This window comes from Corythoichthys intestinalis, chromosome 8 (assembly GCF_030265065.1).
Source record: "Corythoichthys intestinalis isolate RoL2023-P3 chromosome 8, ASM3026506v1, whole genome shotgun sequence".
Taxonomy (NCBI): Eukaryota; Metazoa; Chordata; class Actinopteri; order Syngnathiformes; family Syngnathidae; genus Corythoichthys; species Corythoichthys intestinalis.
In genome coordinates, this window is record NC_080402.1 from 7,681,430 (window position 1) to 7,707,608 (window position 26,179).

The 26,179-nt window shown below is 37.7% G+C and overlaps 1 protein-coding gene and 1 long non-coding RNA gene across 5 annotated transcripts in view; one reads left to right on the forward strand and one right to left on the reverse strand.

The window, feature by feature from the left end:
• fam13a (family with sequence similarity 13 member A) overlaps positions 1–26,179 on the forward strand; it is a 131,030-nt gene that overhangs the window by 23,433 nt on the left and 81,418 nt on the right. For all 4 annotated transcript variants that reach the window (XM_057842690.1, XM_057842694.1, XM_057842692.1 and 1 more), the window contains exons 6-7: positions 5,786–5,863; positions 9,604–9,752. In XM_057842690.1, the coding sequence (XP_057698673.1) occupies positions 5,786–5,863; positions 9,604–9,752 (227 nt within the window). The remainder of the gene's footprint in view (positions 1–5,785; positions 5,864–9,603; positions 9,753–26,179) is intronic.
• LOC130919992 (uncharacterized) lies at positions 1,461–3,339 on the reverse strand. Its single transcript, XR_009064063.1, has 3 exons — positions 2,560–3,339; positions 1,971–2,016; positions 1,461–1,837 (listed from the first exon to the last, which is right to left on the reverse strand). It is a non-coding gene; the product is annotated as an uncharacterized LOC130919992 (long non-coding RNA).

A 26,179-nucleotide genomic window follows, 5' to 3' on the forward strand; every position in this document is an offset into this window, starting at 1 on the left:
ACTTTTAAGGAAACCTAACTCATCGTCACTGGGAGATAGCTTTCAATACAAACATGCGTTCACACCCTGAAACATCCAACATGTGCAAACCCTTGTAGGACATCATGACAACGTTACAGTAAATACGATCCACTCCGGTGCCCTATTTTTCCCTAATGTGCTGTTGAACTAGTACAAAATCAGAATACACTACGTTCTCCTTTTTTCAAATGGGAATGTTCCGGATGGTCTAATGAGTGTTTTCCCATACAATGCACGCTTCGTTCCTGACGCGCCACCGTTACCACGCACAACTCCCGAAAGGTTTTAAAGTTGTTGTTTGCGGCCGACATCCCCAGGTGCGCGCGCCCTTCAAATTCCCTTACATAGTCCCTTTTAACACCTACCATGTGACGCACGCGGCGCGATTAGCGTGACGCGGGCCGTTCTGTTTGTGGAAAAGCTGTTTTTCTGCGTGCCCTCGCGGCTTTGCAGATGTTATCAGCTGACTCCGCAGGGGGAAGGTTGTTCTCACACACCAATGTGGAAACGTTGCGACGATTCAACGTGGAAGTGCTTTAAATTATTATTATTATTTTAAATTGTTTACTTATTAGAACATTTAATTAAAATTTTATGAAGTTTTATTTAAATGAGAATGTTATCTTCAGCTCCATATTATTTTGAATATTGAGAATTCATTTGTTTTAGCGCTGCAACGATGAATCGATTAACTCGAGTAATTCGATTAGAAAAAAGCTTCGAATCAAATTTTGCTGCTTGAGGATTTGTTTAATTAGAGTGGCGTTGTATTGCATTTAGTTTTTATTTATTTGGGTGGATACACTGTCCTCTTGTGGCAACAGTGAAAATGACATGGCTTGTCTAACGTCCCTGGATCCAGCTGTTACAGGGGAAGTTCAGAATTTTTGACAACACGCTTTATCTCTGAGTTTGCAAGGTTTTATTTAGTCAGTTGAGTTGATTTCAACAAATTCAGTGTAGTTTGTTAGTTATTTGTTAGTTTCGGGGCTAAGGAGTGGCTAAGCTAGCGCCAGTCAATTTGGCCGACTTAGCATGCCAATCAAAAAGAACATATGCACACATGGAAATCATCAATGACCCATGCAATTAATAGTGTTGGCTACGTTTTCAGGATAAAGTTATTACAACTTACCGTTGCTTGTCAATAATTGCAGTATGAACATCAACATTTTTAATCCAGCAGCTCTGCAGAGGAGCAGAGCGGAGTGATATCTCACCGGGTTTTTTCACTGCCGATTCGTTTATGTCGTAGCCATCTGCATGTAACCAGTTTATATTGTTGCTCCTTCCTCATTGGGAATCAGTGGCGCCTCCAGAAATTTTTCATAGGGATGGCCAGATGGGGCCACTTAAAATCTTTGGGTGGCACACAGGGCTGGACTGGGACAAAAAATCGGCCCGGGCATTTTGAGCCGAGACCGGCCCACCAGGTATTGATGGAAAGACAATTAAGCCTATGAATGAAAACAAACTTTGTTGTGACAATGCTTTCACACTGTCTTGTTGGTGTATATATACTTTAAAATAGACTTAAACATACACCATCCTTCCAGTCCCAATATTCTATGCAGTACTTAGCGGATATCAAAAGGCTGCATGGTCTAGTTAACCTCCTGAACAATGTACAACGTATGATGGGATCCTGAAATTAGGACAGGGATTAATACGGAATAGAGGTGAGACATGATCATTGATGAATATATTAAAATGAATAAATGACAGATTTAGTGATTTTTTCATAGACTATTTATTTACTGCATCAATAAAAGTGCAAATAAATATATCCACAGAATAGGCCCTCAAACACGGAGACCTTTAAAAAGTGAAAGGAGACAGAGGAAGATAAGTGATAAAGAATAACACTTTATGGACTTGTATGATCACAGTACTGGTTTCTAGAAAAATCTGGGAAAATAGTTGCATCATATCCCCTATATAGTACTTACTTAGGGCAAAATCCTGAACAAACAATGAACAAAGTATGATGGGATCCTGAAAAATAGGACACAGAGTTGAGATGAATATTAAAATGTGTAAATTACAGACTGTAACTATAAAAACACTCAGAGAGCACAGACCTGTTTGTATGTCTGTACCCTCATCTGTTACCTCACTGTGTCAAAAAAATGTGATAAGCCCCTATTTTTCTCATGTACTGGATCACAGTACCCAGAATATTAGCAGAATTCAAATCATAATGTGTCATTTCATAGCAACTACCATGGCCATGTCCTGTTTTTTTTTTTTTTTTTTTTTTTACAAGCAATCTGGGCAATTTTCTTGGAGTTGCATACACATATGCTGAAAATCGCCCTATCCTGCAATGATAAAGAATCCTTCAAAGAAATCCTGGATCAAGACAGTGATCCGGATCACCTCTAAATCTAAATTGAATCATCTCTTCCTTGTCCCAGAGTGGACATTTCCTGAAAATTTCATTAAGATCCGTCCATAACTTTTTGAATTATACCGTACACAAACAAACCAACTTAGCAGAAGTAATTAAGTGATATTTTCACAGACTAATGTACTTACCATATCAATAAACAGTAACCTTGAACCTCCACTGCAGCAACACTTTGCACAGCAACACCAAATGCTTCCTCAAACATGGGAACCTTCAAAGTGAAAGGAGACAGAGGTGAAAAAGAATGTCACCTGATGGACTTGCTCTGATGATCACAGTGCTGGTATTTTTACTCAGTTGAATCACGTATTCTATACAGTACTTAGAGGAATCCAAAAGTCTGCATGGAGTGATCGACTTATCATAAATATGGTTTAACTTGGCCAATTGAGACCACTCATAAACTGTCATATAGTTGAGATTTCGCACTTTTGACAGAAGTTTGAATGGAAACTACCAGGCTAGATCTTGCCTGTGTTGTCTTACAAAAAAAAAAAAAAAGTTATGTGCTCGGACGCGCCGGCGCGTCCGCTCGACCTTATAAAGTTTTTAACTACCTAACAAATAGAGATAATACTTAACTAACTAAATTAATAAAATAAATTTACTTAAGCACTAACATAATTACAACTAGAATAGCATCATAGAAACCGTCCAGCATTAGAGAAACCCCATCATGTTAGTTTGCATGCACTAAATTGCTTAACGGCCTAATTATAACTACTGGCGGTGTTAAGAGTTAGCGAGCGCAATGAAAATAAACTACACCCACGCTTAATTCATATCTGAACCAGATAGACTGCAGTTCAACACTTCTTACCTGAAGTTCAGATTCCCCTCCACTCGGACCGCCGGCGGCCGCGGGTCTCTCCTCCTGCCTCCCCTTCCCCTCATCCACCTGACGGCCACCCCCGCCATCGTAACCTGCGGTTGCTGCTGTCGCTGAAGAGGAAGCTCCGCCACCGGCAACATTTAGCGGCGTCCGCATGAAGGGCTTGTCTCTTTCTATCTCTAATTTTTTTCCGCGCCTCCTTTCCTTTTCTTGTACTTATCCATTTTGTTTATCTCCTCTCTCTGTATGTCTGATTAATGTATATCTGATACCTCTGATCAAGAGGGAGGGGGCATCGGCCCTCGTTTGTAATTGGTCCAGCCCATAAACAATCTTGACTGATGGGCCGATCTACCAGTTTTGTGTACCAATGTGATTAATGCCGTTAGGTAAAAAAAAAAAAAAAAAAATTCAGAACCGGCCCAAAATCGCCATCGGCCCACCGGGCAAATGCCCGGTATGCCTGATGGCCAGTCCAGCGGTGGTGGCACACCAAATCTAAAAGCCATAATTTCAGGTTTTCATTATATTATTGCAGTAAAAAGGTCAGGGGTAAACTATCAGAAAGACAAATCACCTTTCTTCCCCATACTGATGCTCAGTTTGAACTGCAGGAGATTGTCTTAAACCATACCTACGTTCATACTACAGGTCTTAATGCACGAATCCGATTTTTTGTCATATCTGTTTTTTTGGCGTGCCCGTTCAGACTGCCTTTGTCCATTGAGACCATTCAAGTATTACGCATGCGCACTAATTCGCAGTCCGACAAGCGCTGAGCAAGACGACCCGCATGCGCAGAAGCATCAAAACAAATGACCACACATGCTGGCTGTCATCCGTCATTCCAGGGATATCATATTTTGCTTTTTAAAAAGAGGACACAAATAATCCCAGTTTAGGCTTGTATTCAAAGTATATGGAACAATAGCATGCACGCACCGTCCGTGCATGTCACACACACATACGCGCAGTTTGCCCCGACTCTCGACCGTGTAAGCAATGTTGAAATATTGCTTATATGGAGCAGACAGAAAACCGATCATTCTCAGGCTTTTCCTCAACCCATTTTTATTTTTGTTTATGACTGTTGTCAAGTCCCACCCTTCCTAAAAAGCCGTGTTCAAGGCAAGCTAGACGCTAATAACGCACAGCCGCACCGCTATCATGGCGTCTCTCTCGCTTTTTGATGACGTAATTGCTGCATGAATTCCGATTTGAGAGACTGGACAGTACAGACCGCCGCGACAGTCTGGAAAAATGTGGCCCAGATCGGATTTGAACCACATACGAAAGTGACCCAGATCGGATTTGAAATGGTCCAGTTCTATGCGACTTGTCACGTTCAGACCGTCAAGTTAATGCCTCATTCGAGTCGGAAAAACACGAAAAAATTGAATTCGTGCATTAAGACCTGTAGTATGAACGTAGCCCATGTCTACATCCCTAAATGCACTGAGTTGCCGCCATGTGATTGGCTGATTAGAAAATAAGTGTTAACGAGCAGCTGGACAGGTGTACCTAATAAAGTGGCCGGTGTTCAAGGCCAAGATCAGGTCATTTGATTTATTTTTAAATGCATTTATTCCTCTTGTGAAATGAAAATGCAATTCTGCATAGTTTGAAAAAACACTCGGGAATTTTTTTTGTATTCGCATTTAATGCTCTTTTGAAAGTGCAATCTTCGCAAGCCTTTGTTTTACATTTCCTAAAAATTCCTAATCTGATTACTCGATTATTCAAACTGATAGATTAATCGATTACTTAAATAATCAATAGCTACAGCCCTAATTTGTAAAAAAAAAAAAAATTAATTGTAGGTTATTCAGATTTGGGCTCTGTGAAATTGGAGTGAAAGAATTTGGAATTGTTAAAAAAATGTATCATTAAATGTAATATTTAATTGAAATCATTATAAAGTTAATTAGTAAAATATAAAAACTATATAATCATAGCGTGTTCAAATAAGGACTGAGCAATTATATGGTCATGTTCATTGTGAAAGATGAATGACATACTTAAAAAAATCAAAAATATTTTCTTCAATGTAATATTTTATTTACATTATATTTCAATGTGAATTTTAACATTAGCTACATTTCAATAAAAATATTTTTTTGTAATTAAATTCAACCAAAATAGATAAAAAGTTATAAGCTAAAAATGTTTTATAAATTGTACAGTATTCCTACTAAGTATAGTAGATTATATGATTGTGATCTTTGAGTATCAAAAATTCAAGGTCAGTTTTGAAGATAAGCCACTGGCATATTTCCTCAAACATGAAGGAGAGTTGACTTTTCATGTTTAATATTTACTTAATATGCAGATAAAGAGATTAACCAACCTCTAGTTTGTCACGTTTTTGGTGCATATTCTTTGAGTTCAATTATAATCCTTTTCATCAGTTTTTTTTTTTTTTTTACCTTTTAGCTGCTATTGACATTGGTAGGCCTGATCATCCTTAACGGCAGTAATGATTTTATGTTAATTGATTGAAATTGATGCCGTTTTTTTTTCAGGTTGAACATAATAATGGTACAGACTCTCCATGCCAAGCCTCCATCAGCAGCCCATATGCGAAAGCTCGGACAAGGAAGGTATCGTATCACATACCACGCATTCAGGCTTTACAGCTTATCTACTTCTTTTACTTTCAAAGAGCTATTTCCTTCTTTCTTATCTGCCTTGTTTTTTTTTTTTTACTCATCGTAATAAACACATTATAGTTGTGCATGCAGCCTATTCAAATAACGTTCAGGCGAGTAATAAATGTGTCCAAATGCAGGAAACAAAGCACAAAAAGATTTTTACCGGCACTGTATACAAGGGTGTTAAAACTCATCTTAGTCATGGGCCACATCGTAGTTACGGTTTCCTTTGGAGGGTTATTATTCCTGACGCGATTGATGGACTAATCAACAACTAATTGATTACCAATTGAATCGGGGACTGTTTTAAGAGTCCATGACTTGTTTTGTTGAGCTCAAAAATGTCCAAATTATCTATTTGAGCTTCTTAATCATCAAATAGTGTGTTCGTTTTTAACAATTTAAAAAAAAAAAAAAAGTAATAAAAAAAAATACTGGTAGTCCCCGGGGTATGAACAAGTTCCGTTCCTACGCTAGCGACGTAACCCAAATTTCCATGTAAGTCGGAATTAACCCTTTAATTAGTAACTATCCAAAAACATTTATTATATTTAAAGCCACAATGTATCATCACTGCACATTTAAATTTGTACAGAACACTCCTAGACACATAAAGGACAACTGTGCAAAATTTTGTCAAAATCCACCCAGCGGCTTCGGAGTCCGTAAGGAACGAACACACACACAAAGTTCCATTTACTTTATACAGGTATACCCCGGGTTACAACTTGGGTTGCGCATTATGCATCGAGCATCGATGGGACCCGGTTCTAACATTCCGATGATCCCGGAAAGGAATTTAAAAATTTTGACCCCGTGTTTCAATGCCTTGACCGCCGTGCGGAAAAAAATTGCTGCCGAAAAACCACGAAGAAGTAGCCACAAGAAGAGCATGTTCATGCATTGGAACTTGATTACAACCATACGCACGTTGCGACGGTGCTCAAAAGTTTGGCTCAAGTTTACTCCAAAAAAAAAAGACCAATCAGCTCAGTTCAACGTTTGCAGGACAACTATATCACGCAAAGGTGGCTGCACGAGCAATATGATTAAACACCTCCGGCTTCATGGAATACAAGTGCCGAGTGCACAGCATAGCTGAGTACTGCATATATGACATGCTGCGCCGTCAGAACCAGGTAAGTAAAACAATAAATTCCGTCTGTCTTATGCTGTCCCCGCCACCCGAGGATGGATGGATGGAAGGACAGACGGACGGAAGGATGGATGGAATAGTAGGAGAATAAGTTGTATTATTACGTCGGCCTATGGTCGATATCACATTTATATAGAACTAGATGACAGATAGACGGCGGCGTTAGAACATGTTCAGAGAAATAGATGCGAAATTAGACTCGCCGCTGTTAGTAAACAGCCGCCATCTTAAAGCAGTAGAAGCCTCCATTAAAATCAACAGTATTAAAAGATCTTAAAATTATAATCAGTAGAAGAATTTATATTAATGCTCGTCATAGCTCCCAGCTAAGGTACAGTGCCCTCCATAATTATTGGCACCCCTGGTTAAGATGTGGTTTTCAGCTTCTAATCATTTTTTAAAATTCAAATAATATGGGACCTTAATGGAAAAAAAGAGAAAAATCCAACCTTCAATACAAGTGCATTTATTCAGTGGGGAAAAAATACCACATAAAGGTGCTGTTTTGTTGGCAAAAGGGGGTTGTACAAAGTATTAACACCAGGGGTGCTAATAATTGTGACACACATTATTTGATGTCAAATAATTATTTCTTTATGTGGGATTTTTTTCCCACTGAATACATGCACTTGTATTGAAGGTTGGATTTTCCCCTTTTTTTCCATTAAGGTCCCATATTATTTGAATAAAAAAAAATATTAGAAGCTAAAAAACACAACCAGGGGTGCCAATAATTATGGAGGGCACTGTACATACAGTATATGGCAAAAGAATATATGCAAATGTTTTCACCGTGAGCTTTTGAAAAATAAACATCTTTGTGAAAGTGCACTCCTGTGGAAAGAAACTTCATCACATTCAAGTTCAAAGACGGATATTTATATACAAGTTAAAAATAGCCCTGTGAAAAGTTCATATAATTCATAAATTTCATATAAATTGTATTAATAATAAATAATAATAAAAATAATAAAATAATAATAATATTAATTTTAAATCCATATAATTAAAAAAATCATCGAGAAGTCACGACATTAATATAAAGTGATACATTTTTAACCTAGAAGTTTTTTTTCCCTGCCTCTTAAAAGAATCAGAATCGTTTGGAACCGGAATCGAAACATGGAATCGGAAGCAGAATCGTTCAATTTCAAACGATGCCCAACCCTAGTTAAGATGTAATCAACTCACACAATTTCGACTTTATGACGCTGGAGTCTCGCCCGCCATTTTGTCTCCATTTTTTTTTTTTCAAGTTGCATAAACAGTACCTTATTGTACTTCAGAGTATGTTATTTTTTTACTTTAATTTATTAATATGACATGTTCCGTCTTTACTAGACGTGAATTTATTCAACTTTAAAGACAGCAAACATGGCAATTATGCTTTTGAAGCTTTTTACTTCCTTCACTTTCGACAATTTGTAAAGCTGTGTACACTTATGTTCAAAACGACATGCATTTTAGCAATAGAACACTTGACACAAAACAACTGGTATTCAAACATCCATCTAGTCTGATCAATATGTAAATTTAGTAGATTAAATTGGCCTAATTTGCAGAAAGTTTGCTTGCTTAAATGTTACAAATGCTAACTTATTTACAATTCGTATATCAAATCGCTCATACATAACTCCACAAACTCTAGCTCTAAAATTAATTACAAATGCATACACAAACATGTATTAGCTGAAGCAACTTACAGCCTTATGTGGGCCAAACCAGAGCGCACCTATCCGTTATCCGTGTCAGACGTCTGAGTTTGCTTCTGTCGTTGAAGGCGACAGTCCAGCCAGGCAGTGTGTCTTTTATTATTAAATAAAATACAATACTTTGGAGTTTTTGGATTGCTATTTTGGGGTACTTAAAGGGTTAATCCCGAATTACGTGGAAACTCTGGTTACGTCGCCAGCGTACTGCAGGAACGGAACTCGTTCGTAACCCGGGGACTACTTTTGTATAAGAATGCAGCTACAGATAGGACAACATTTGTGAATTTTCCCGCTTTTGTCTTCAGCAAAGACTTAATTATCACAACATAATGCATCTTCAGAAGTCCTGCTGTGCCTGTGGGTGGTCAATATTTGGCTTTCTCTGAAAGCCATATTTAGGAGAGTCAATACTGTGTAGCAGGTCAAGCTGAAGAAGCAGCAGCGCTGGCACTAATTACAAAGATTCAGCCATTAGGTGACTAGAATCGGGTCAATATAGGCATTTAGCAAAGCCCCGAATGGAAATGCTAATCAGCTTTTGACCGAAATCCACACATCGAGCGTTTCCAGCTGTGACATTAGAAGCGTTTCCTGCCCGAGTCCGACATTCGGACGGATAGTTCACATCGACGAGCTTGCTTCAATCGGCGTTGAGGATGAAGAAGACTCTGTGTCGCCAAGTAGCCGTGATCAGATTACGATTTTATTCCTATAACACCATCGGTGGGTCACTGCGACTCTACCCGCTTAAGGTCAGCGCGCTAGATGGAAAAATTGAATTGAGATCGTTTCTACAGTGCTCTCTTCTGGTTGTAAAACAGGTGAGGAAAGCCAAAACCGACGGAGACGGCGCACAAGTGCCCACAGAGTCCGGACGCCCGCTCCTAACGCCGCTTTCGCACAGCGTACCGATCGTGGTGCCTCTGCGCAGCGTCAGTTCTTCAGAAGTTACGGAGATACCTCAAAAAAGGTGAAATATTTGCTATCTACAGTAGTTTAGTAGTACCCCACAATAACAATGCGATACAACAATTATCAATACATGGGTCAGGATATCATTTTACGATATTCTACATTATAAAAATAAGGTATTTTTATCCCTCTGCTTTGAGTTGGAATGAGTTTATCAGTAGTAGTAGTTCATTTGGCGATATTAGAGGTCACTTCCTGTTCATTGGTAACATCCTGTTGATTTCAAGATATTCGTGAGTCACTTCCTATTGATTTTCAATCACTTCCTGTATATTTTTGTTAATTTTCTGTTGATTTTAGGGCATTTCTGGGTCACTTCCTGTTCATCAATTAGGCTCGAGTGTATGACGTGGCACTCGCGAGGTTTCCGCCGCTATCGTCATTTTGGAAGCGGGAAACATAAACAGTGAGGCATTTATGACACAGGTCGCTCTTTAAAAATGGTTGGAAATTATTGTGCGGTAAAGAATTGCAACAACCGATCGAATAGAAAGGAGAATGTAGAGCTCGACGGAACACCATTGAGTTTCTTCCGGATCCCTACATGGAGAAAAGGCGAGGGAAAGGTCATATCTGAACTTACCAAACGTCGAAGAATGGCATGGGTGGCTTCGATCAGAAGGAAGGGCATAACGTTTGATTCTCCAGTTACACACAGAGTTTGCTCTATGCACTTCCACTCCGGTAAGTTAATTTCGTTTGTTTACACAAATTTCGGTAACTTTGTGCCCTAAGTCGGGCTGTTGTTAGCTATAGCTACAGCTAAACAACTAGCATACATACATGTGCATTGTCTTCATAAGACATAATTCCTGTCGTTGCTAAATGAAAAAGCTGTAATATTTTGACGTGAGAGAGTGGCAAAGAATTTGTACACAGGCTACATTTTCTGCAACAAAAAATTTGTACATCCGTGGTCACCAGTGTTGTTAATAACGGCGTTACAATATAACGGCATTACTAACGGCGTCATTTTTTTCAGTAGTGGGTAATCTAATTAATTACTTTTCTCATCTTGGCAACGCCATTACCGTTACTGAGGACGGAAAGGCATGCGTTACTATGTGTTATTATATTGGTCGAAAAGTCTGAGGGAGACGGACTCACCGTGACGACAGAGCAGTCAGGAGTGGGGAGGAGGCAAGAAAGTTGTGACGCCGAGCAAACGCGATGCTAGGTAGCTCCAATAATACATGTTGTAGCCGATAGCCTTCAAACTACGCCCGCATGTTATGGTAGATATGGTAGACATGGTAGGTATCACATATACTGTATATAGATAGAACTAGATGCAAAATGACAGACACGGCACTAGATGCGTTAGTAAACAGCCGCCATCTTAAAGCAGTAGACTTTTTAGGACGGCTCTGTTGTAGAGAACCTTCCTAGCGAACCTAAGTAACTTTTTATCTAAAATACTTCTAAATCGGCAAAATCTTGACTTGAATCTATCTTTAAATGATGAAACAGTTTTAAAACTTTCATATGTCAAAAGTAGAGAGAAGGGAACTAATGCAATAATGGGAGCAATTCTAACAACTTTTAACAGTTGATTCAGGGTAAAGGATAAATTAGGGTAAAGAATTGGGCTCGGGCCAATTGTACCAAAAACCTTCACAAAAAACTTCACATAGTGTGGCCAATGTTTTTTTTTTTTTTTTGAGGAAAAAAAAAAAAAGTAATTATCACCAATTACTTTGCCAAGTAACTAATTACTCTTACATTCAGGTAATTGAGTTACTAACGCAATTACTTTTTGGGAGAAGTAATTTGTAAGTATAATTAATTACTTTTTTTCAGTAAGATTAACAACACTGGTGGTCACAGACTAATGTAAACACACATTGCCTACCTTTGCTAGAAAGATGGTGTTGCCGTTTACTATGACCATAATGTGCAGATCCTGCACCCATCCGCAGCAAAACTGTTCGTAGCTTTGTAGCGATTTGTAGTTTCGCAATTGCTGATGAGTGTAGTAACTTACACCAAACACTAAATACAGCATGATGTCCATTTCGCGTAGTGGTGGAAGCTTGTCGACATCTTTATTCCATTTGTGTTCAGCTTGCTCGTAAGGGTCAACATTGTTCACATCCTTAAAATTGCTCACATATCTGTCCTTCGCCGTGGTAACAAGTTTGTCTCTGTATCGAACTGGCAAGTTTTCCTTACTTTTTTCCATCTTTGGCACTCGTAGCGTAGTTGAATTGTATTAACCGTTAAGTTTAAATGTCCCGTGATGCAGACGTGCTTCCGAAATGGCTGCGTTGTCGCAAATCTCGCATGATCCCGTTCTACTGTGACGTAAACGCTCGAGCCTAATTCCTGTTGATTTTAGGGCATTTTGGGGTAACGTTCTATTAGAGATAGACTGATATTTGGAAATTTGACGTATATTGAGATAGGCCTTTTTTTTTCCCTAATCCAGCCGATATGAAAATATCAATTTACTGTTAAACTGGGTTATTTAGCCTCTCTCTCTCCTGCCTGCAGTCGCCTGCACTAGTATTCACCCCGTCCATAGACTATATCATCAGTTGACAAGACAACTCCCACAGTCTTTGCGCCACGCCTTCCCGCAGGGGGCTGACCCATAGAGTGTTGAAGCTGCGTTCACTATTAACTGCAATAAAAAACACTCTGCGTTCTAACGCCGGATTTAGGTGGAAATAGGACTGTCGCGAGTGATTTGGTTTAGGATTCAAAGTAATTATTATATTAAATAGCACTATGCATGCATTTTTGAAATGTAGTGAAAAAAGACAATGGATAAAATTAGTGTAACTTTGGTTCGAAATATTTACATTAAATGAATGATAACTGCCCGTTTTTTGCTTTCAACCAAGAGTGTAGACCAGGGGTGGGCAAACCGGTCCTCGAGGGCCGCAGTGGGTCCTGGTTTTTTTTCCAACTGATTCAGCACAGACAGTTTAACCAATGAGGTTTCAGTGGAAACAAGAAGCACCTGACTGCAATCAACTGATTGCACTTGTAAGAAACCAGATTGGTGAAAGGTTGTCCTCATGATGATTATGAACAAAAACCCGCACCCACTGCGGCCCTTTGTGGAATAGTTTGCCCACCCCTGGTGTAGACTGTTTGACGTTCATATCTATAGAAATTTCGCGATTTAAGCATTTATTTGCAAGAATTTTTAACTTAAAAAGCTCTATTTCGTAATGGCCGCCATGTTGGATTAAGCAATGGCGAACCGCACGCAGGCTATTTTTAGACCGTGACGTCGCATCGTAAAGGGGAAGTAAAGCCGAAGTGGGACATTATAGACCCGCCCTCGCATAGACACAACATAATTTGTGCGACTTTTCTCTGGTAATCTTTCAAAAACGAACATGCCGATCACGCATTGCTTTTTTGGAACTTGTAGAAATGACTCTAGACATTATGACACATGAAGGATGTTTTCTTCCTACGTTTCCGGAAACCAAAAACTCAGGAGGAAAAAATGTGAAGACCGAATTAACTTGCGCGGACTTTAACACCAGCTCAGTGAATCCATTCACATTTCATATGCAGTAAACATTATGTTGGGTTGGCATGGTCTTTCAGAAGACAAAGAGGTAAGCCATTTGTATATTTTTAACTTATTATTTTTTTGGCGTAACGTTGTGCCGTACTGCTTCTGTCTGACAATGAATGACCTGAAAAGAATTACAATGGTATCTGACTGCCACTGTTACAGTTTCTGTTATATATATATATATGTAAGAAAAAAACAACTTTAGTAAGGGGGAAGTGTAAATAAATTATAGAATTAAGATGTGTTATCAATGAAAAAATTAAAAGTGTTCGTTGGCTGTCACTGAGTAGCATTTGCGATCGCTACACAAAGCTAACTAAATTACCCCCAAGAACGGTAAGAGACGTGGGACAACCAAAGGGTATATGTATAAGAAAGACAGGGCTGATGGCAAAGGATAGCTTGTCGAAACAGGCGAATGTCATTGTCAGTCGCGTCGATAAAAAAGCTAAAGCTATGCTTAAGTCGGCTCGTTTTTTTTCCGTCTTTTTCAGCCTTCGACACTCAAGCCATCTCTTTAACTGAACATCTTTATGTTCTTCCACATCTTTGCCAGGGAATTTGGCACAAAGCACATCATTTTCGGAGAGAATTGGTAGGTTTAGCTCTGTAAACATCTCCTTCGTACACGATTTCCATTCATTTCCTATTAGGGACAAACGGTGGTTTGTCCCTACTTAGCAACAGTAGCTAATGTCATGAATCTTAATGAGCGGAAGTGACGTGTTGCTTGCGGTAAGCTATTCTGTAACTTTGGCTTGAAATATTTACGTAAAATGAATGGTAACTGCCTGTTTTTTTTTTTCTTTTAACCAAGAATCTAGACTGTTTTACGTCCAAATTTATAGAAATTCCGCAATTTAAGCATTTATTTGCAAATATTTTCAAATTTAAAACTCTTTGTTTCGTAACGGCCGCCATGTTGGATTGAGCAATTCCGTGACTTTGGCTGGAAATATTAACGTGAAATGAATGATAAGCATAAAAAAGAATCTAGACTGTTTTACATTCATATCTATAGAAATTCGCAATTTAAGCATTTATTTGCAAGAAATACAACTACTTGCTACTACTAATTACAACTTACTGCTTAAAATGCTCTTTGTTTTATGACGGCCGCCATGTTGGATTTTGTACCTCTACACAATAGCGGAATTCAACCTAAATTTGTAATTGTATATAAAAGAAAATGCAATTTTTGCTTTTGTTGAGTAAAATGACATGTTTCTGCATGCTTCCCTCAAGTTTTAAGTTTCTGATGTGAAAATCGAGTGATTTATTAGTTGTTGAAAACTTGCACTAAATAAAAAAAATAATTATTATGAATAAAGTTTCTTAAGTTACTTATTATTAAGTTATAATTAAAAACTTATATATGTTAAATATTGCTATTGAGCCTGAACATATAGGTCATTATCTCTGCTTATGGTGGCTTTGTTATACTTGTATAAAAAAATAATTATTCGGGATTTTATGATGGAACGACTTTGAATTTTTTGATGTCGCTGCTCATGGAGACTCATCTATGCCTAAGGGAGGTGTCTGTTTTGGTTTTAGGTCGCTAGCTGCTGTGGTTTTGAAAATATTTGAATTTTAAGTTTATGAAAATAGCCCCCCTACGGATCAGCCCCGTCCTCTGTTTAATGGTAATGGTCTACCTACTGGTGACATAGCACCAGGAGCAACGTGGGATTTGGTATCCTGCTCAAGGATACTTACACAAAGTCATCAGTGCTGTCTTTTCTGTGGAAAAATTCCAGAGAGCTATTTATTTAACCTTTTATTCAACTTTATAATAAGAGATGTTTCTGAATCTAGGAAATTCAGGCAATTCTGAAGCTATTGTTTTCTATTTGTGTGATTCAATAAACATGCTTTTGGTGTTTTGAATGAAGTTCAGTGTTGCCAGTAATCATTTTTTTGCACCAATTTTACGTTTTTACTGCAAATGAATAAGGGCTCCAAAAATCGGTAATCGGCCCCACGAACTACTAACAATCTGTATCGATCCTGAAAACCCCATATCGGTTGATCTCTACTTCTTTTTAATTATGGTGCACTTTCTGTTGATGTGGGGGCATTTCACTTCCTGTTGATTGCGCATATCCGTTGCCAGACCTCCCAGTCGAAATGGATTGGATGTCTAGTGCCGTCAATGGAATCCATTTGGACTGGGAGAGGCTGGCAGTCAGTGATGCTTTATCATATGAAGAATGAAACGCGTACGAAATGTACAGACGCGGAACAATGGGATGAATTTGTCCGTCAACAGCGACTTTTGCACGTCTCGTCACAACCAGCAAAGGCGCTGACACGGTTTCAGTTTCCGATGCTTATAATAAGCTTGTGTGCATGCCTCAGGCTCACGGCCAAGGAGATCAGGCTTTAGATTCCTGACTGCTGTCAAATACTCACCTTTCACCCCTTCTAACACTCCAGGTTTGTGAGGTTAATGCAAGAGGTTCACAATATATTATTAATCCTCTAACGTTATGTCATAAGACTATTTACAGTTTTTCCCCTTTTTTGTTATTTTTAATAAAATATATATATAAATAAAAGCATGAATTAAAAATAAATCAATAAAAGATCATACTCATATTCACATAAACAAATAAAAATAATATTAAATTATTTAAATATTTAAAGTAGACATGTCCAAAGTCCGGCCCGGGGCCCAAATGCGACCCGTGGTCGGATTTCATCCGGCCCCCAGCCTCTGTCATAAAATCAATAACGTCTGGCCCGCACACAAGACTTAATAAATTGGTCAGCAGTACTGCTACAAGCATATGAAGTAGCTTACACACTAAATGCTGCTCCTCATTTACCCAATAAAAGGGAGCAGCACTCTAAGCAACATTACCACATGTGACCCTTTACTCCCAGTTTTCTAAAATGGCGACAATCAACAAAAAAAAAAGTTGACTGCAACGGCTGGCACTTCAAGGATAGGTAGAAACTGGGCTATTTCGTCACTAAAATACGCAACGACTGTGTCTGCCTCATTTGCAAAGAGACAGTCACTGTTTTTAAAGAGTTCAATATGAGGCGATATTACCAAACAAGACACGCTGACATGTACGACAAGATTACAGGGTAGATACGTAGCGAGAAACTGAAGTAACTTGAAGCTAGTTTAATTTCACAGCAGCAGTATTTCGCAAGAGCCCGAGAGTCGAAAGAGAACGCTAGTTGCGAGATTGTTGAAATTATTAAAAAAAAAAAAAAAAGTAGTGCTGCAACGATTAATCGATTAACTCGAGTATTCGATTAGAAAAAAATATTCGAACTAAATTTTGTTGCTTCGAGTATTCGTTTAATTAAAGTGGCATTGTAATGGTTGATTTTAAAAGTGTTTGCATTTAATTTTACTGATGAGGGGGGATACAATGCCCTCTGGTCTGCCTCTTTTCACATGGCTGAATCCAACTGCTCCCTGTTAAGACCAACATAAGGCAAGTTTTTGTTTGAGCGAATGTTTTTTTTATGCATTCTTAATTTAGTTTGTAGGTATATTTCGCCGTTTTGGGAAATATATGGGAATATGTGTCTGAACCACTTGTTAAGAGCATTTAAAAAAAAAAAAAAAAAAAAAACTAGCATTTTATAGCATTTAAGCTAGCAGAGTTTTTCTATCCAAGTTAGCCAATTGTTCTTTTGTTGTACACAGATCCTCATTTAAAAAAATATATATCGTTTGAGGCTCAGCTCAGGTGTTTTAATTTTTCTTGTTCCTTATCCGATTACTCGATTATTCGAACTAACTAGTCCATCGATTAATCGACTACTAAAATATTCGATAGCTGCAGCCCTATAATAAAGCAAATGTGACACACAGAACGGCTTGCTAAAATTTGCTTAAATATATCGTTCTACGTAAAGGACGTCAGCCAAGGTCGGCCCCCCACATTTTTGCCACACCAAATCTGGCCCCCTTTGCAAAATCTTTGGACACCCCTGATTTAAAGCAACACTAGGTAACTTTGCAACCTTTTTAAAATACTTCATTTGTGATAATATGTCGACTGACAACTAGTTGAATGACACCTCTTTTATATCTTTCATCGGCACTAATTCACACTTAGAAGGGTGGCAGGAATCTTGCCACAAAAAAAAATTACAAATGTGCTGACTGCTTTACGGCATACGTTACTTTCCCCTTTCCACATTCATTATAAAGATTGAAGTCAATGCGAATGCTTTGGCATGAATTCTGCAAAGATGGCAGAGCAAGAGAGAGAAGAAGTTTTATCTGAGGAGGAAAACGAAACAGCGGCTACAAGGATATACAGAATCAACATTGGCTCGGCCTTCACACACTGGAGTGACACCCTCCCACCCCCAACGACTTCGGGTTGGGTGGAGGGGTTTAGCCACACGGTTACTAACCATCATATGCTATTGTTATTATTCATCATTCACACAGCCGCTGGAAACAGAAATGTTGTTTAATCAATCTGCAGGCGACCGGGAAAATTATTTTTGATTGATGATTTTACAACACCGTGCGGGTGTGCATTGGTCCTCATGGAAAACACAGCACTGGTCCTCATGGGAAACAGTCTTCCTTGTGGCAAAACACTACCGTTTTTGTCCACCAGCGTCGCTAAAATTGACCAAAACTGAAAAGTTACCAGTGTTGCTTTGATCAATTTATAATTACTTGAATATATATATATATATATATTTAAATCCAAATAAAAAATAAAAAGAAAAAATTGCTATTAAGAGGATTTGGACAATTTTGAAGTCAACTACTCTAAGCAATACATCGACTATTAAAATACTTGTCGATTCATTTGCTAATTGATTAATTGTCGATTAGTCGTCATTTAATGAGGGATGTCCTAGTTTCACTGCCTTTGGCACTGTGAAACGTCCAATCCATTTTGACTGGTAGTCATTCGCTGCCAGCCTCTCTCGCTCCGCCAATACACTAATGTGTTAAATGAGTCCTATTAAGCAGTGGTCCCCAACCACCGGGCCGCGGACCGGTAGCGGCGCATTTGCTTCCGGGCTGTAAAGAAATAATTTAATACCGACTGCAATCTGGCCTGTGGCTCTTGACACATCAATATCCCTGTCTACTCCATAGACTACTCCGAGTAAAGATTAGTATAGGTCACCATCTAGTGGTTGGCCGCAATTACTAGGGTGTTTGCACACCTATAGCAGCCCAGCACCAGTCAATGTAAACAGTAACTTTAGCTGCTGTAGGCTGTGTGCTGCCAGCGGCGACATTTTTGGACAGCTTTTTACGGGGAAAAGGTCACCTGCTAAGCCAGAAGAGGAGCCTACAACCAAGTCTATTCTGCATAATATGTGGCTAAAAGCTAGCAAATGAGGCAACGAAAGCGAATGCACTGAGAGCATCATACCTCATGGCGAACCGTATTGCCGAAGATAAGAAACCTTTTACGATTGGAGAAGAACTCATTATGCTTGCGACCACAGATATTTGCCGACAAGTTTTAGAAAGGCCCCTGTTAAAAAAAAGGTTGATTCAGTGTATGGTCAGTAACATTTTCCGTGCACTTATTCGTTATATTATATATACAGTGGTTCCAATTGGTTAATTGGTTCCAAGACCTTGTTTGTAGGTCGAAATGGTTGTATGTCGAGCAGGATTTTCCCGTAAGAATACATTATAATTCCAATAATTCGTTCTACAGCCCAAAAACCTACACTAAATCTGTTAAAAATTCCAGGTTGTTTGCATGTTACGTTTTTTGATTCCCCTAGGTGGCGAGTTGCAATTTGTTGTTTTTATGATCGGGCATATTTTGGCCACCTAAAAAAAGCTAAGACCTACATTCTCAAGAAAATAAAAAGGCAACACGTTGATGAAAGGAAAGTTTTAGTCTGATAAATTCGGCATGGGCATCATTATTGTTCTAACCGGACTATCTGCAGCGCTTTTATACAAAATCCTTAATAAATACTGCTGTTACTATTGCAAAAAGCAATTACAAGTGCAAAACAAATACATTATGTATATTGCGTAGTGGACCTGAACACACCGCGGGGCTGACAGCAGAGTGAGAGGGCAATTAACTTTCTCTTTTCACGTCCTGGGCTTGCTATCAGTTGGCGACGCGTGTTGTTCTGAAATAAATAATTAAAAACTAGGGCTGTCAAATTTAACACGTTAACGGGCGGTAATTAATTTTTCAAATTAATCACGTTAAAATATTTGACGCAATTAACGCACATGCCCCGCTCAAACAGACTAAAATGACAGTACAGTGTAATGTCCGCTTGTTACTTGTTTTTTGATGTTTGGCTCCCTCTGCTGGCGCTTGGGTCCAACTGATTTTATGGTTGAGTACCATGAGTGAGCATGGTGTAATTATTGACATCAGTAATGGCGAGGTACTAGTTTATTTTTTTATAGAACATTTTACAAATGTATTAAAACAAAAACATTAAGAGGGGTTTTAATAGAAAATTTCTAGAACTTGTACTAACATTTATCTTTTAAGAACTACAAGTCTTTCTATCCATTGATCGCTTTAACAGAATGTTAATAATGTTAATGCCATCTTGTTGATTTATTGTTATAATAAACAAATACAGTACTTATGTACAGTATGTTGAATATATATTTCCGTCTTGTGTCTTATCTTTCCATTCCAACAATAATTTACAGAAAAATATGGCATATTTTAGAGATGGTTTGAATTGCGATTAATTACGATTAATTATTTTTAAGCTGTGATTAACTCACTTAAAAATTTTAATCGTTTGACAGCCCTATTAAAAACCTTACGAAGCTGGTGATCTCTTTGGCGATGGTACCAGAATAATAATTGTCACCTTAACGTATAAAGACTAGCGAACGGAGGTCGGAGGAGTATTGTCGAGCAGTTCATGGACGTGCACCCTACGCTCATATTTTTCTATCATTCCATCTTCATTTCAATGGTAAGCCTCACCTTTTTTTCTTTTTTCATCACCTGCTTTAACATTCTTGGAACCCATGTTGATTTCTCTCACAAGAAAATCCGCTGTGCGTCAGTCAAAACAATGAAATTGCAACGCTGTCATGAATCATCGTATTTTGAGCATTTCATCGGATGTAAAAACAAATGGCGTGTCAAATTTTACGTCGGATGTCGAAAAGACCTTGTGTCGGAGCGATCGTATGTCGAGGTACCACTGTATTACCGTGTTGGCCTGAATATAAGACGGCCCTGATTATAAGACGACCGCCTGTTGGGTCTAAACAAGGCTCAAACCTAAAAGTGACCCGAGATAGGACGTAAATAATTGAGACAGGAGACAGAGAGTGAGATTTTACCAGACGGCCGCTTGGGGAGAGGTCGGAGAGAGCGCAACGTGCCAAATCGGAGTCTCACCGTAGTCTCTCTCAGAGCTCCTCATTCTGCTGTCTTTTTATCAGGGAGCCGTTGTTATGGTTATGCATGACATCAGTTGCAAGGCGTCATTGTGACGGCAGTTTTTGATTTGCAGCGCACCTCTAAGTGAAGATAGCAACTTTGTTTTGAACACACACACACTCTCACGCAATGTGGTTGGGGGAGTACAAATATGTACTCCGCGTGAGTATGCATTGTTACAGTGTTTAACTATCATTCGCGTCATAGCTTGGGAGTAGTTATGGAAGAGCATACTTGTACAACTGGCGTAAGAAGTGTAAGCTTATCTTACACCCCCTCTTTTACAAGACTCAAGTTTGAAAAAAGACTTTTTGAACACCAAATTAATTTTTATACGGAAAATAATTACAATAAATCCGAAACAAATGATTATAACAATGTATTTGAGAGAAAAAGCATGTTATTTTGCCTCATTCAAATCTGATTAGAACAATATATTTGAGAGAAAAAGCATGCTATTTTGCCTCATTCAAATCTTAATATCTGAACATTTAAATATGTAAACTAAAGTGCAATCACATTCGTAAATGAATGGCTTCGGGTTTTTGAAATGTAAATAAACCAATCTATTGTGATAAAACAACAAAAATTGCAATCACTGCATTAGCCATCAAAGTGAAGCCTAACTGTAACTGTAGTTTTGAAACAAATCTTAATAAGGAAAAACATTGCAATAAAATAATGCAAACTGGTTAAACTTGAGAGTAGCTGAGATCTCTCATGACAGAACATCGCTTCAATGATATCTGGCGCCATCTAGTGTCGTGAATGGGTATAACGTCTAGACAGCGAATATAAGACGACCCCCTCTTTTCCAGTCTAATTTCAATGCAAAAAACAGTCTTATATTCGGGTCAATACGGTATATTCGTTTTTAGCCTCAATGTGTTATTTTATATTTACTACCATTTTCTGCCACATATTGCCGGTCCGTGAAAAAAACACCCACATTACACTGGTCCGTAGTGCAACAAAAGGTTGGAGACCTCTGCTATAAAGGGCTCAAAAAGTGGATCTGCACTACTCCTATACTAATAATGTCTTTAACAGATTAATCAACTCTCAAAATATTCGTCGATTCATTTGATTATTGATTGGTTGTCGATTAATCGTGGCAGGCTTAGTTGGGAGACATAATGGCCGCAACTGAATGCGGCCTGCGTCAAAGATAAGTTTGACACCCCTCCAATCTTGGCTTTGATTAGCAGTGGAGAAAATCAATATGACCTTTGAACCCCAGCTTCCGAATGCATTGAAATCACCAAATCTCTAGAGAGTCACTAGAGTGCTGACAACAAGCACGTGCACGAATAGTCTGACATTTGACCTAAGCGACATCATGTGTACTGAGCTTTACAGTATATCATTTACGATCCATAGCGGGGTTCTCAGACCCCCTAAAGTGGGTCATGGTTTAGGGTTAGGGTTTTGAATTATGGTTGGGTCAGGTTTAAATTTAGGTTAAGGTTGAGAGTGGTCTTATGTTTTGTTTTAAGGCTACCGAAAACGATTATTTTGATGGTCAACTAATGACCGGCTATTATTGAGATTAATTGACTAATCGGCACGTTCATTAATTATGTTTTTGCTGCCATATTAGTCTTGGCTTTTACATTTTAGCTTGAAATATGCATTGGAACCAAAAATACAGATAATATTATGTAACTATCATTGAATGTTTCCAAAGTAAAAGCAGACATTTGCTAATATCTTATTTTGATTAATTACAAAAGTAATTATCTACGTTCATGAAGGACTACAGAAATCACGGAATATTCTGTTTGATTCTTGTATTTAATATATAAAAAATTGAAGCAAATAAAAATTTTGAATATTATCAGGGTTTCCTGGTGTCTTTATAAATTTAATTTCACTATACAGAATTTTTAGAGCTAATTTAAAATACTTTCCTACTCTATGTATGCTCAACAAATGCCCTGATGAGTACAAAGAAACATACATCCCCACGGCAGCAGTGCTTTTTCACCGAGGCTCCGCCTGCTCTCTGCTTCACAGAAACACTTTTCTAACCCATTCTAGACTTGCTACTAACAGTAAACAATTATAATTGCTGTTAAACGCTCGGTGCTTTATGTTTATGCTCGTATAAGCATGCGTGCCATGCAAGAGTTAACAGAGGCTGCTGTTACACTTTAGGCCAGAGGTGGCAGTCACGAGTGGAAAAAATAATGGCGAACTCCATAGGGTACCTTTACAATATTAAAAAATTAAATAAAAAAATTAATGTAAATTCATTCACTAATTTTCATGATTTGTTCTTTTATTATTTCCCTTTTATAATGTAAAAATTGTAATTATTATTAATACATTTGAAAACAACTATAAGACTAGAGAATTGGCTAGAGAATTTTTAGGACAACAATGTCTCAAAACGACCAATAGTTGTGTGTAAATAAATTGTTACGTTGCTATCAAAAGCTGTCTTTGTCTTGTTGTTTGTTATTTTGTAGAAGAAAAACATTTTTCAGGTATCTGGGATGTCACAAAAGCAATAAATGGCTGTGTTAAAATCAGAGTTATGTTTGAAATGTATCCTTTTACAAAAAGCTCAATTTCTCAGTTTTTTCCGTCAGACATTGGAAAATTGCTCAAACTAAGCTATTTTCTATGCTGATATCTAAAGAATGGAAAAAGATATGAGCTTACTTTTTTCCTGCTGAGAGAAGAGAGTCTAATCTTACTTTTGGTGTGTTCCATGTTTATATAGCAATAGAACAGAATTTTCTGTGGGCCTTACAAAATCAGTCAAAATCCAGTAAAACGGCCGGGAGCAAAGGGGGTTGCTCCGGTGAAAATGGCTGGGAGTGAATGAGTTAATTGACTGGTGTGAATCTCGAAGAGGATTTAGACAATTTTTAGTTAAACAATATCCAAACGATTAATCGATTATCAAAATAATTGTTAATCAATATGATTAGTTTTCAATTATGAATGACAACCCTAATTTAGGTTTAGTAATTGGATTTCTTTAGCATCTGCTGATGTCAAGGCTAGGCAACACATGCCTTACAGTGTATTCGTCCATTTTGGAAAAACCTGTTAAACAGTCCGTCCAGTTCTCTACTGTATCGGTAAGAGTCCAAACGTTGTCCTGCCAGTCACAAATATTTTTTCAAAGCAATAAAACATACAGTACGTGTGATGATACTGAAGCTGAAAGGCGAGATATCCACATCTCAGTGTCCACTACAGCTCAAGCTGGACTTTAAGAACCGTAGTGTCACTTTAAATTACATTTTAATACCGTGTCAACACCAGATATATTGACTTGTGACATAAAAGTTTATGACACATTCACCACTCGAACCAATTACGAGGACAACCTCACTCATTTTTCCCTCATCGGGTTTGTACGAGTCCTGTCTTCATCAATTACACTTCGTACACCAGATCTCCTCACGTATTGAAAATAGCTCGTCCTCACGTGTTGGACGCAGCAGTAAATCTGCGGGGTGGACTCAGACATTCCCCTTGTCAGATCGTATTCGGGGACCAGTGTATTATTATATGCCGGTGGACTCTAGTTCAATACGTCAGCAGTCTGCGCTGGTGTTTATCAAAAGTCAGCACACCAAAAATGATGACCATGTACAGTTTCGAAAGTAAGTAAGTAAGTAAGGTCATTATGTGGATACATTTCGCACTAGGACTGCCACGATTAATCGACTAATCCTCTACACATTGATTATTAAACTAATTGAGAAGTATTTTGATGGTAATTGATTGGTTAGAGACTAGGAGTGGGAATCTCTTGGTACCTCACGATACGATTTGCGATACAAAGCTCACGCTAACGATGATCCGACGATATGGCGATACAATGATTATCAATACATTGGTCAGGAAATCATTCTAGGATATTCTACAAAAAACTAATAAACAGAAAAACAAGATCCTGCTGTGAATTGGAACAAGTTTATCACTAGTAGACGTCCAATCCATTTGAACTGGGAGGGAACTGGGACATTCGTTCATTCGCTGCCATCCCTCCCACTTCAAACGGATTGAACGTCTAAGGCCGTCAGTGGCAGCCAATGCCAGGCAATGAGGTCATTTTGGGCCATTTAAGGTCATTTACCTGTTGATTTTCAGTAGCTTCCTGTTGATTTGGAGGTATTTTATGGGTCACTTGCTGTTTATTTTGAGTTACAGAACAGGAAGTGACCTGGGAATCACCCAGATAAATAGGCAGTGACTCAAACTCAACAGGAAATGAACAGCAAGTGACCTAAAAATGCCCTTTCTTTTTATTTTTTATTTTTTTGACATTTTTAAAACGATATCTCGATTCTTGGCAGGCGCATATCAATAACCTTTTGGGATACAAAGAATCACAATATATCATCATTTCGATATTTTATCACGCCCCTATTAGAGACATTGTTGACCTAAAAATACTTCAAATCCCGGTTAATAGTAAATATTTTATTAGTTAATAAAAAAAAAAATTGGACTTTGTTCTGTAGTTTGAGTAGAGTAAAAATCATTGCTTTTTTTTTTTTTTTTTGCCCAGCAGAAAAAAATGCAGGTCTGAACAGGTTAAATGTGGACAGGATAATAAAAGCTATTTAATTTGTTTAAATTTATTTATTTATTTATTTATTTTTACATTTTAGATTTTTTAAAATTATAACAAAAAACACTTAAAACGAAAAAAACAACTTTTTCTTACCTTTTTTAATTTAAAAAGAAAAAAAAGAAAAATATTGGGAATTTTTTCAATCACTACATTTTAAAATGTCTTAACTGAAAAAAAACAGCTCAAATTGTTTGATGTTTATGTTTAGTTTATTCATTTTAAATTAAAAAGGAAAAAGACGGAAAGAAATGACAATAAATATTCCCATTTTATCATTTTTTTAATTAAAGAAGAAAACAAATATTCCCTAATTTTCAGTCCTCCATGTACGCAAATAATAATGAATTTTATTTGTAGCGCACTTTTACAGATACTCAAAGGCGCTTTACAGTTCAAACAAAGAAACCAGCAAATGACGTAAGCAGAGCAAAATAATAGATAAAAAAGATGATTATTTTTGTAATTTACTCAAATTAAATATCTCAAACATATTGCTTTTGCTTCACAAGCCAATTATAGTTACATATACCGTAGGCATGTGCCGATATGATATTCTGACGGTATGATCATCTTAAACCAAAATATCAGTACCAAATATCGGTATCACAATTACAGCTCTAACATGTGTTACTTTGAGATATAAGGGTTAAAAAAAAGAAAAGAATGTTTTTCCATTGAACAGGATTTTTAGCATATTAGCAAATTGGAACATAAGTATAATGTTAAAATAAATTACAAAAACAAACACAAAATAACTGAACTATTTCAAAGAAAATTAAATTAAATGCAGTCCTTCAGGTAAGCCTAAACTCACAGCCACAGCTCAATATTATTACCATCAGAACAAAACAAATTGAATTATTTTCCATAAAAAGCATGTGTGT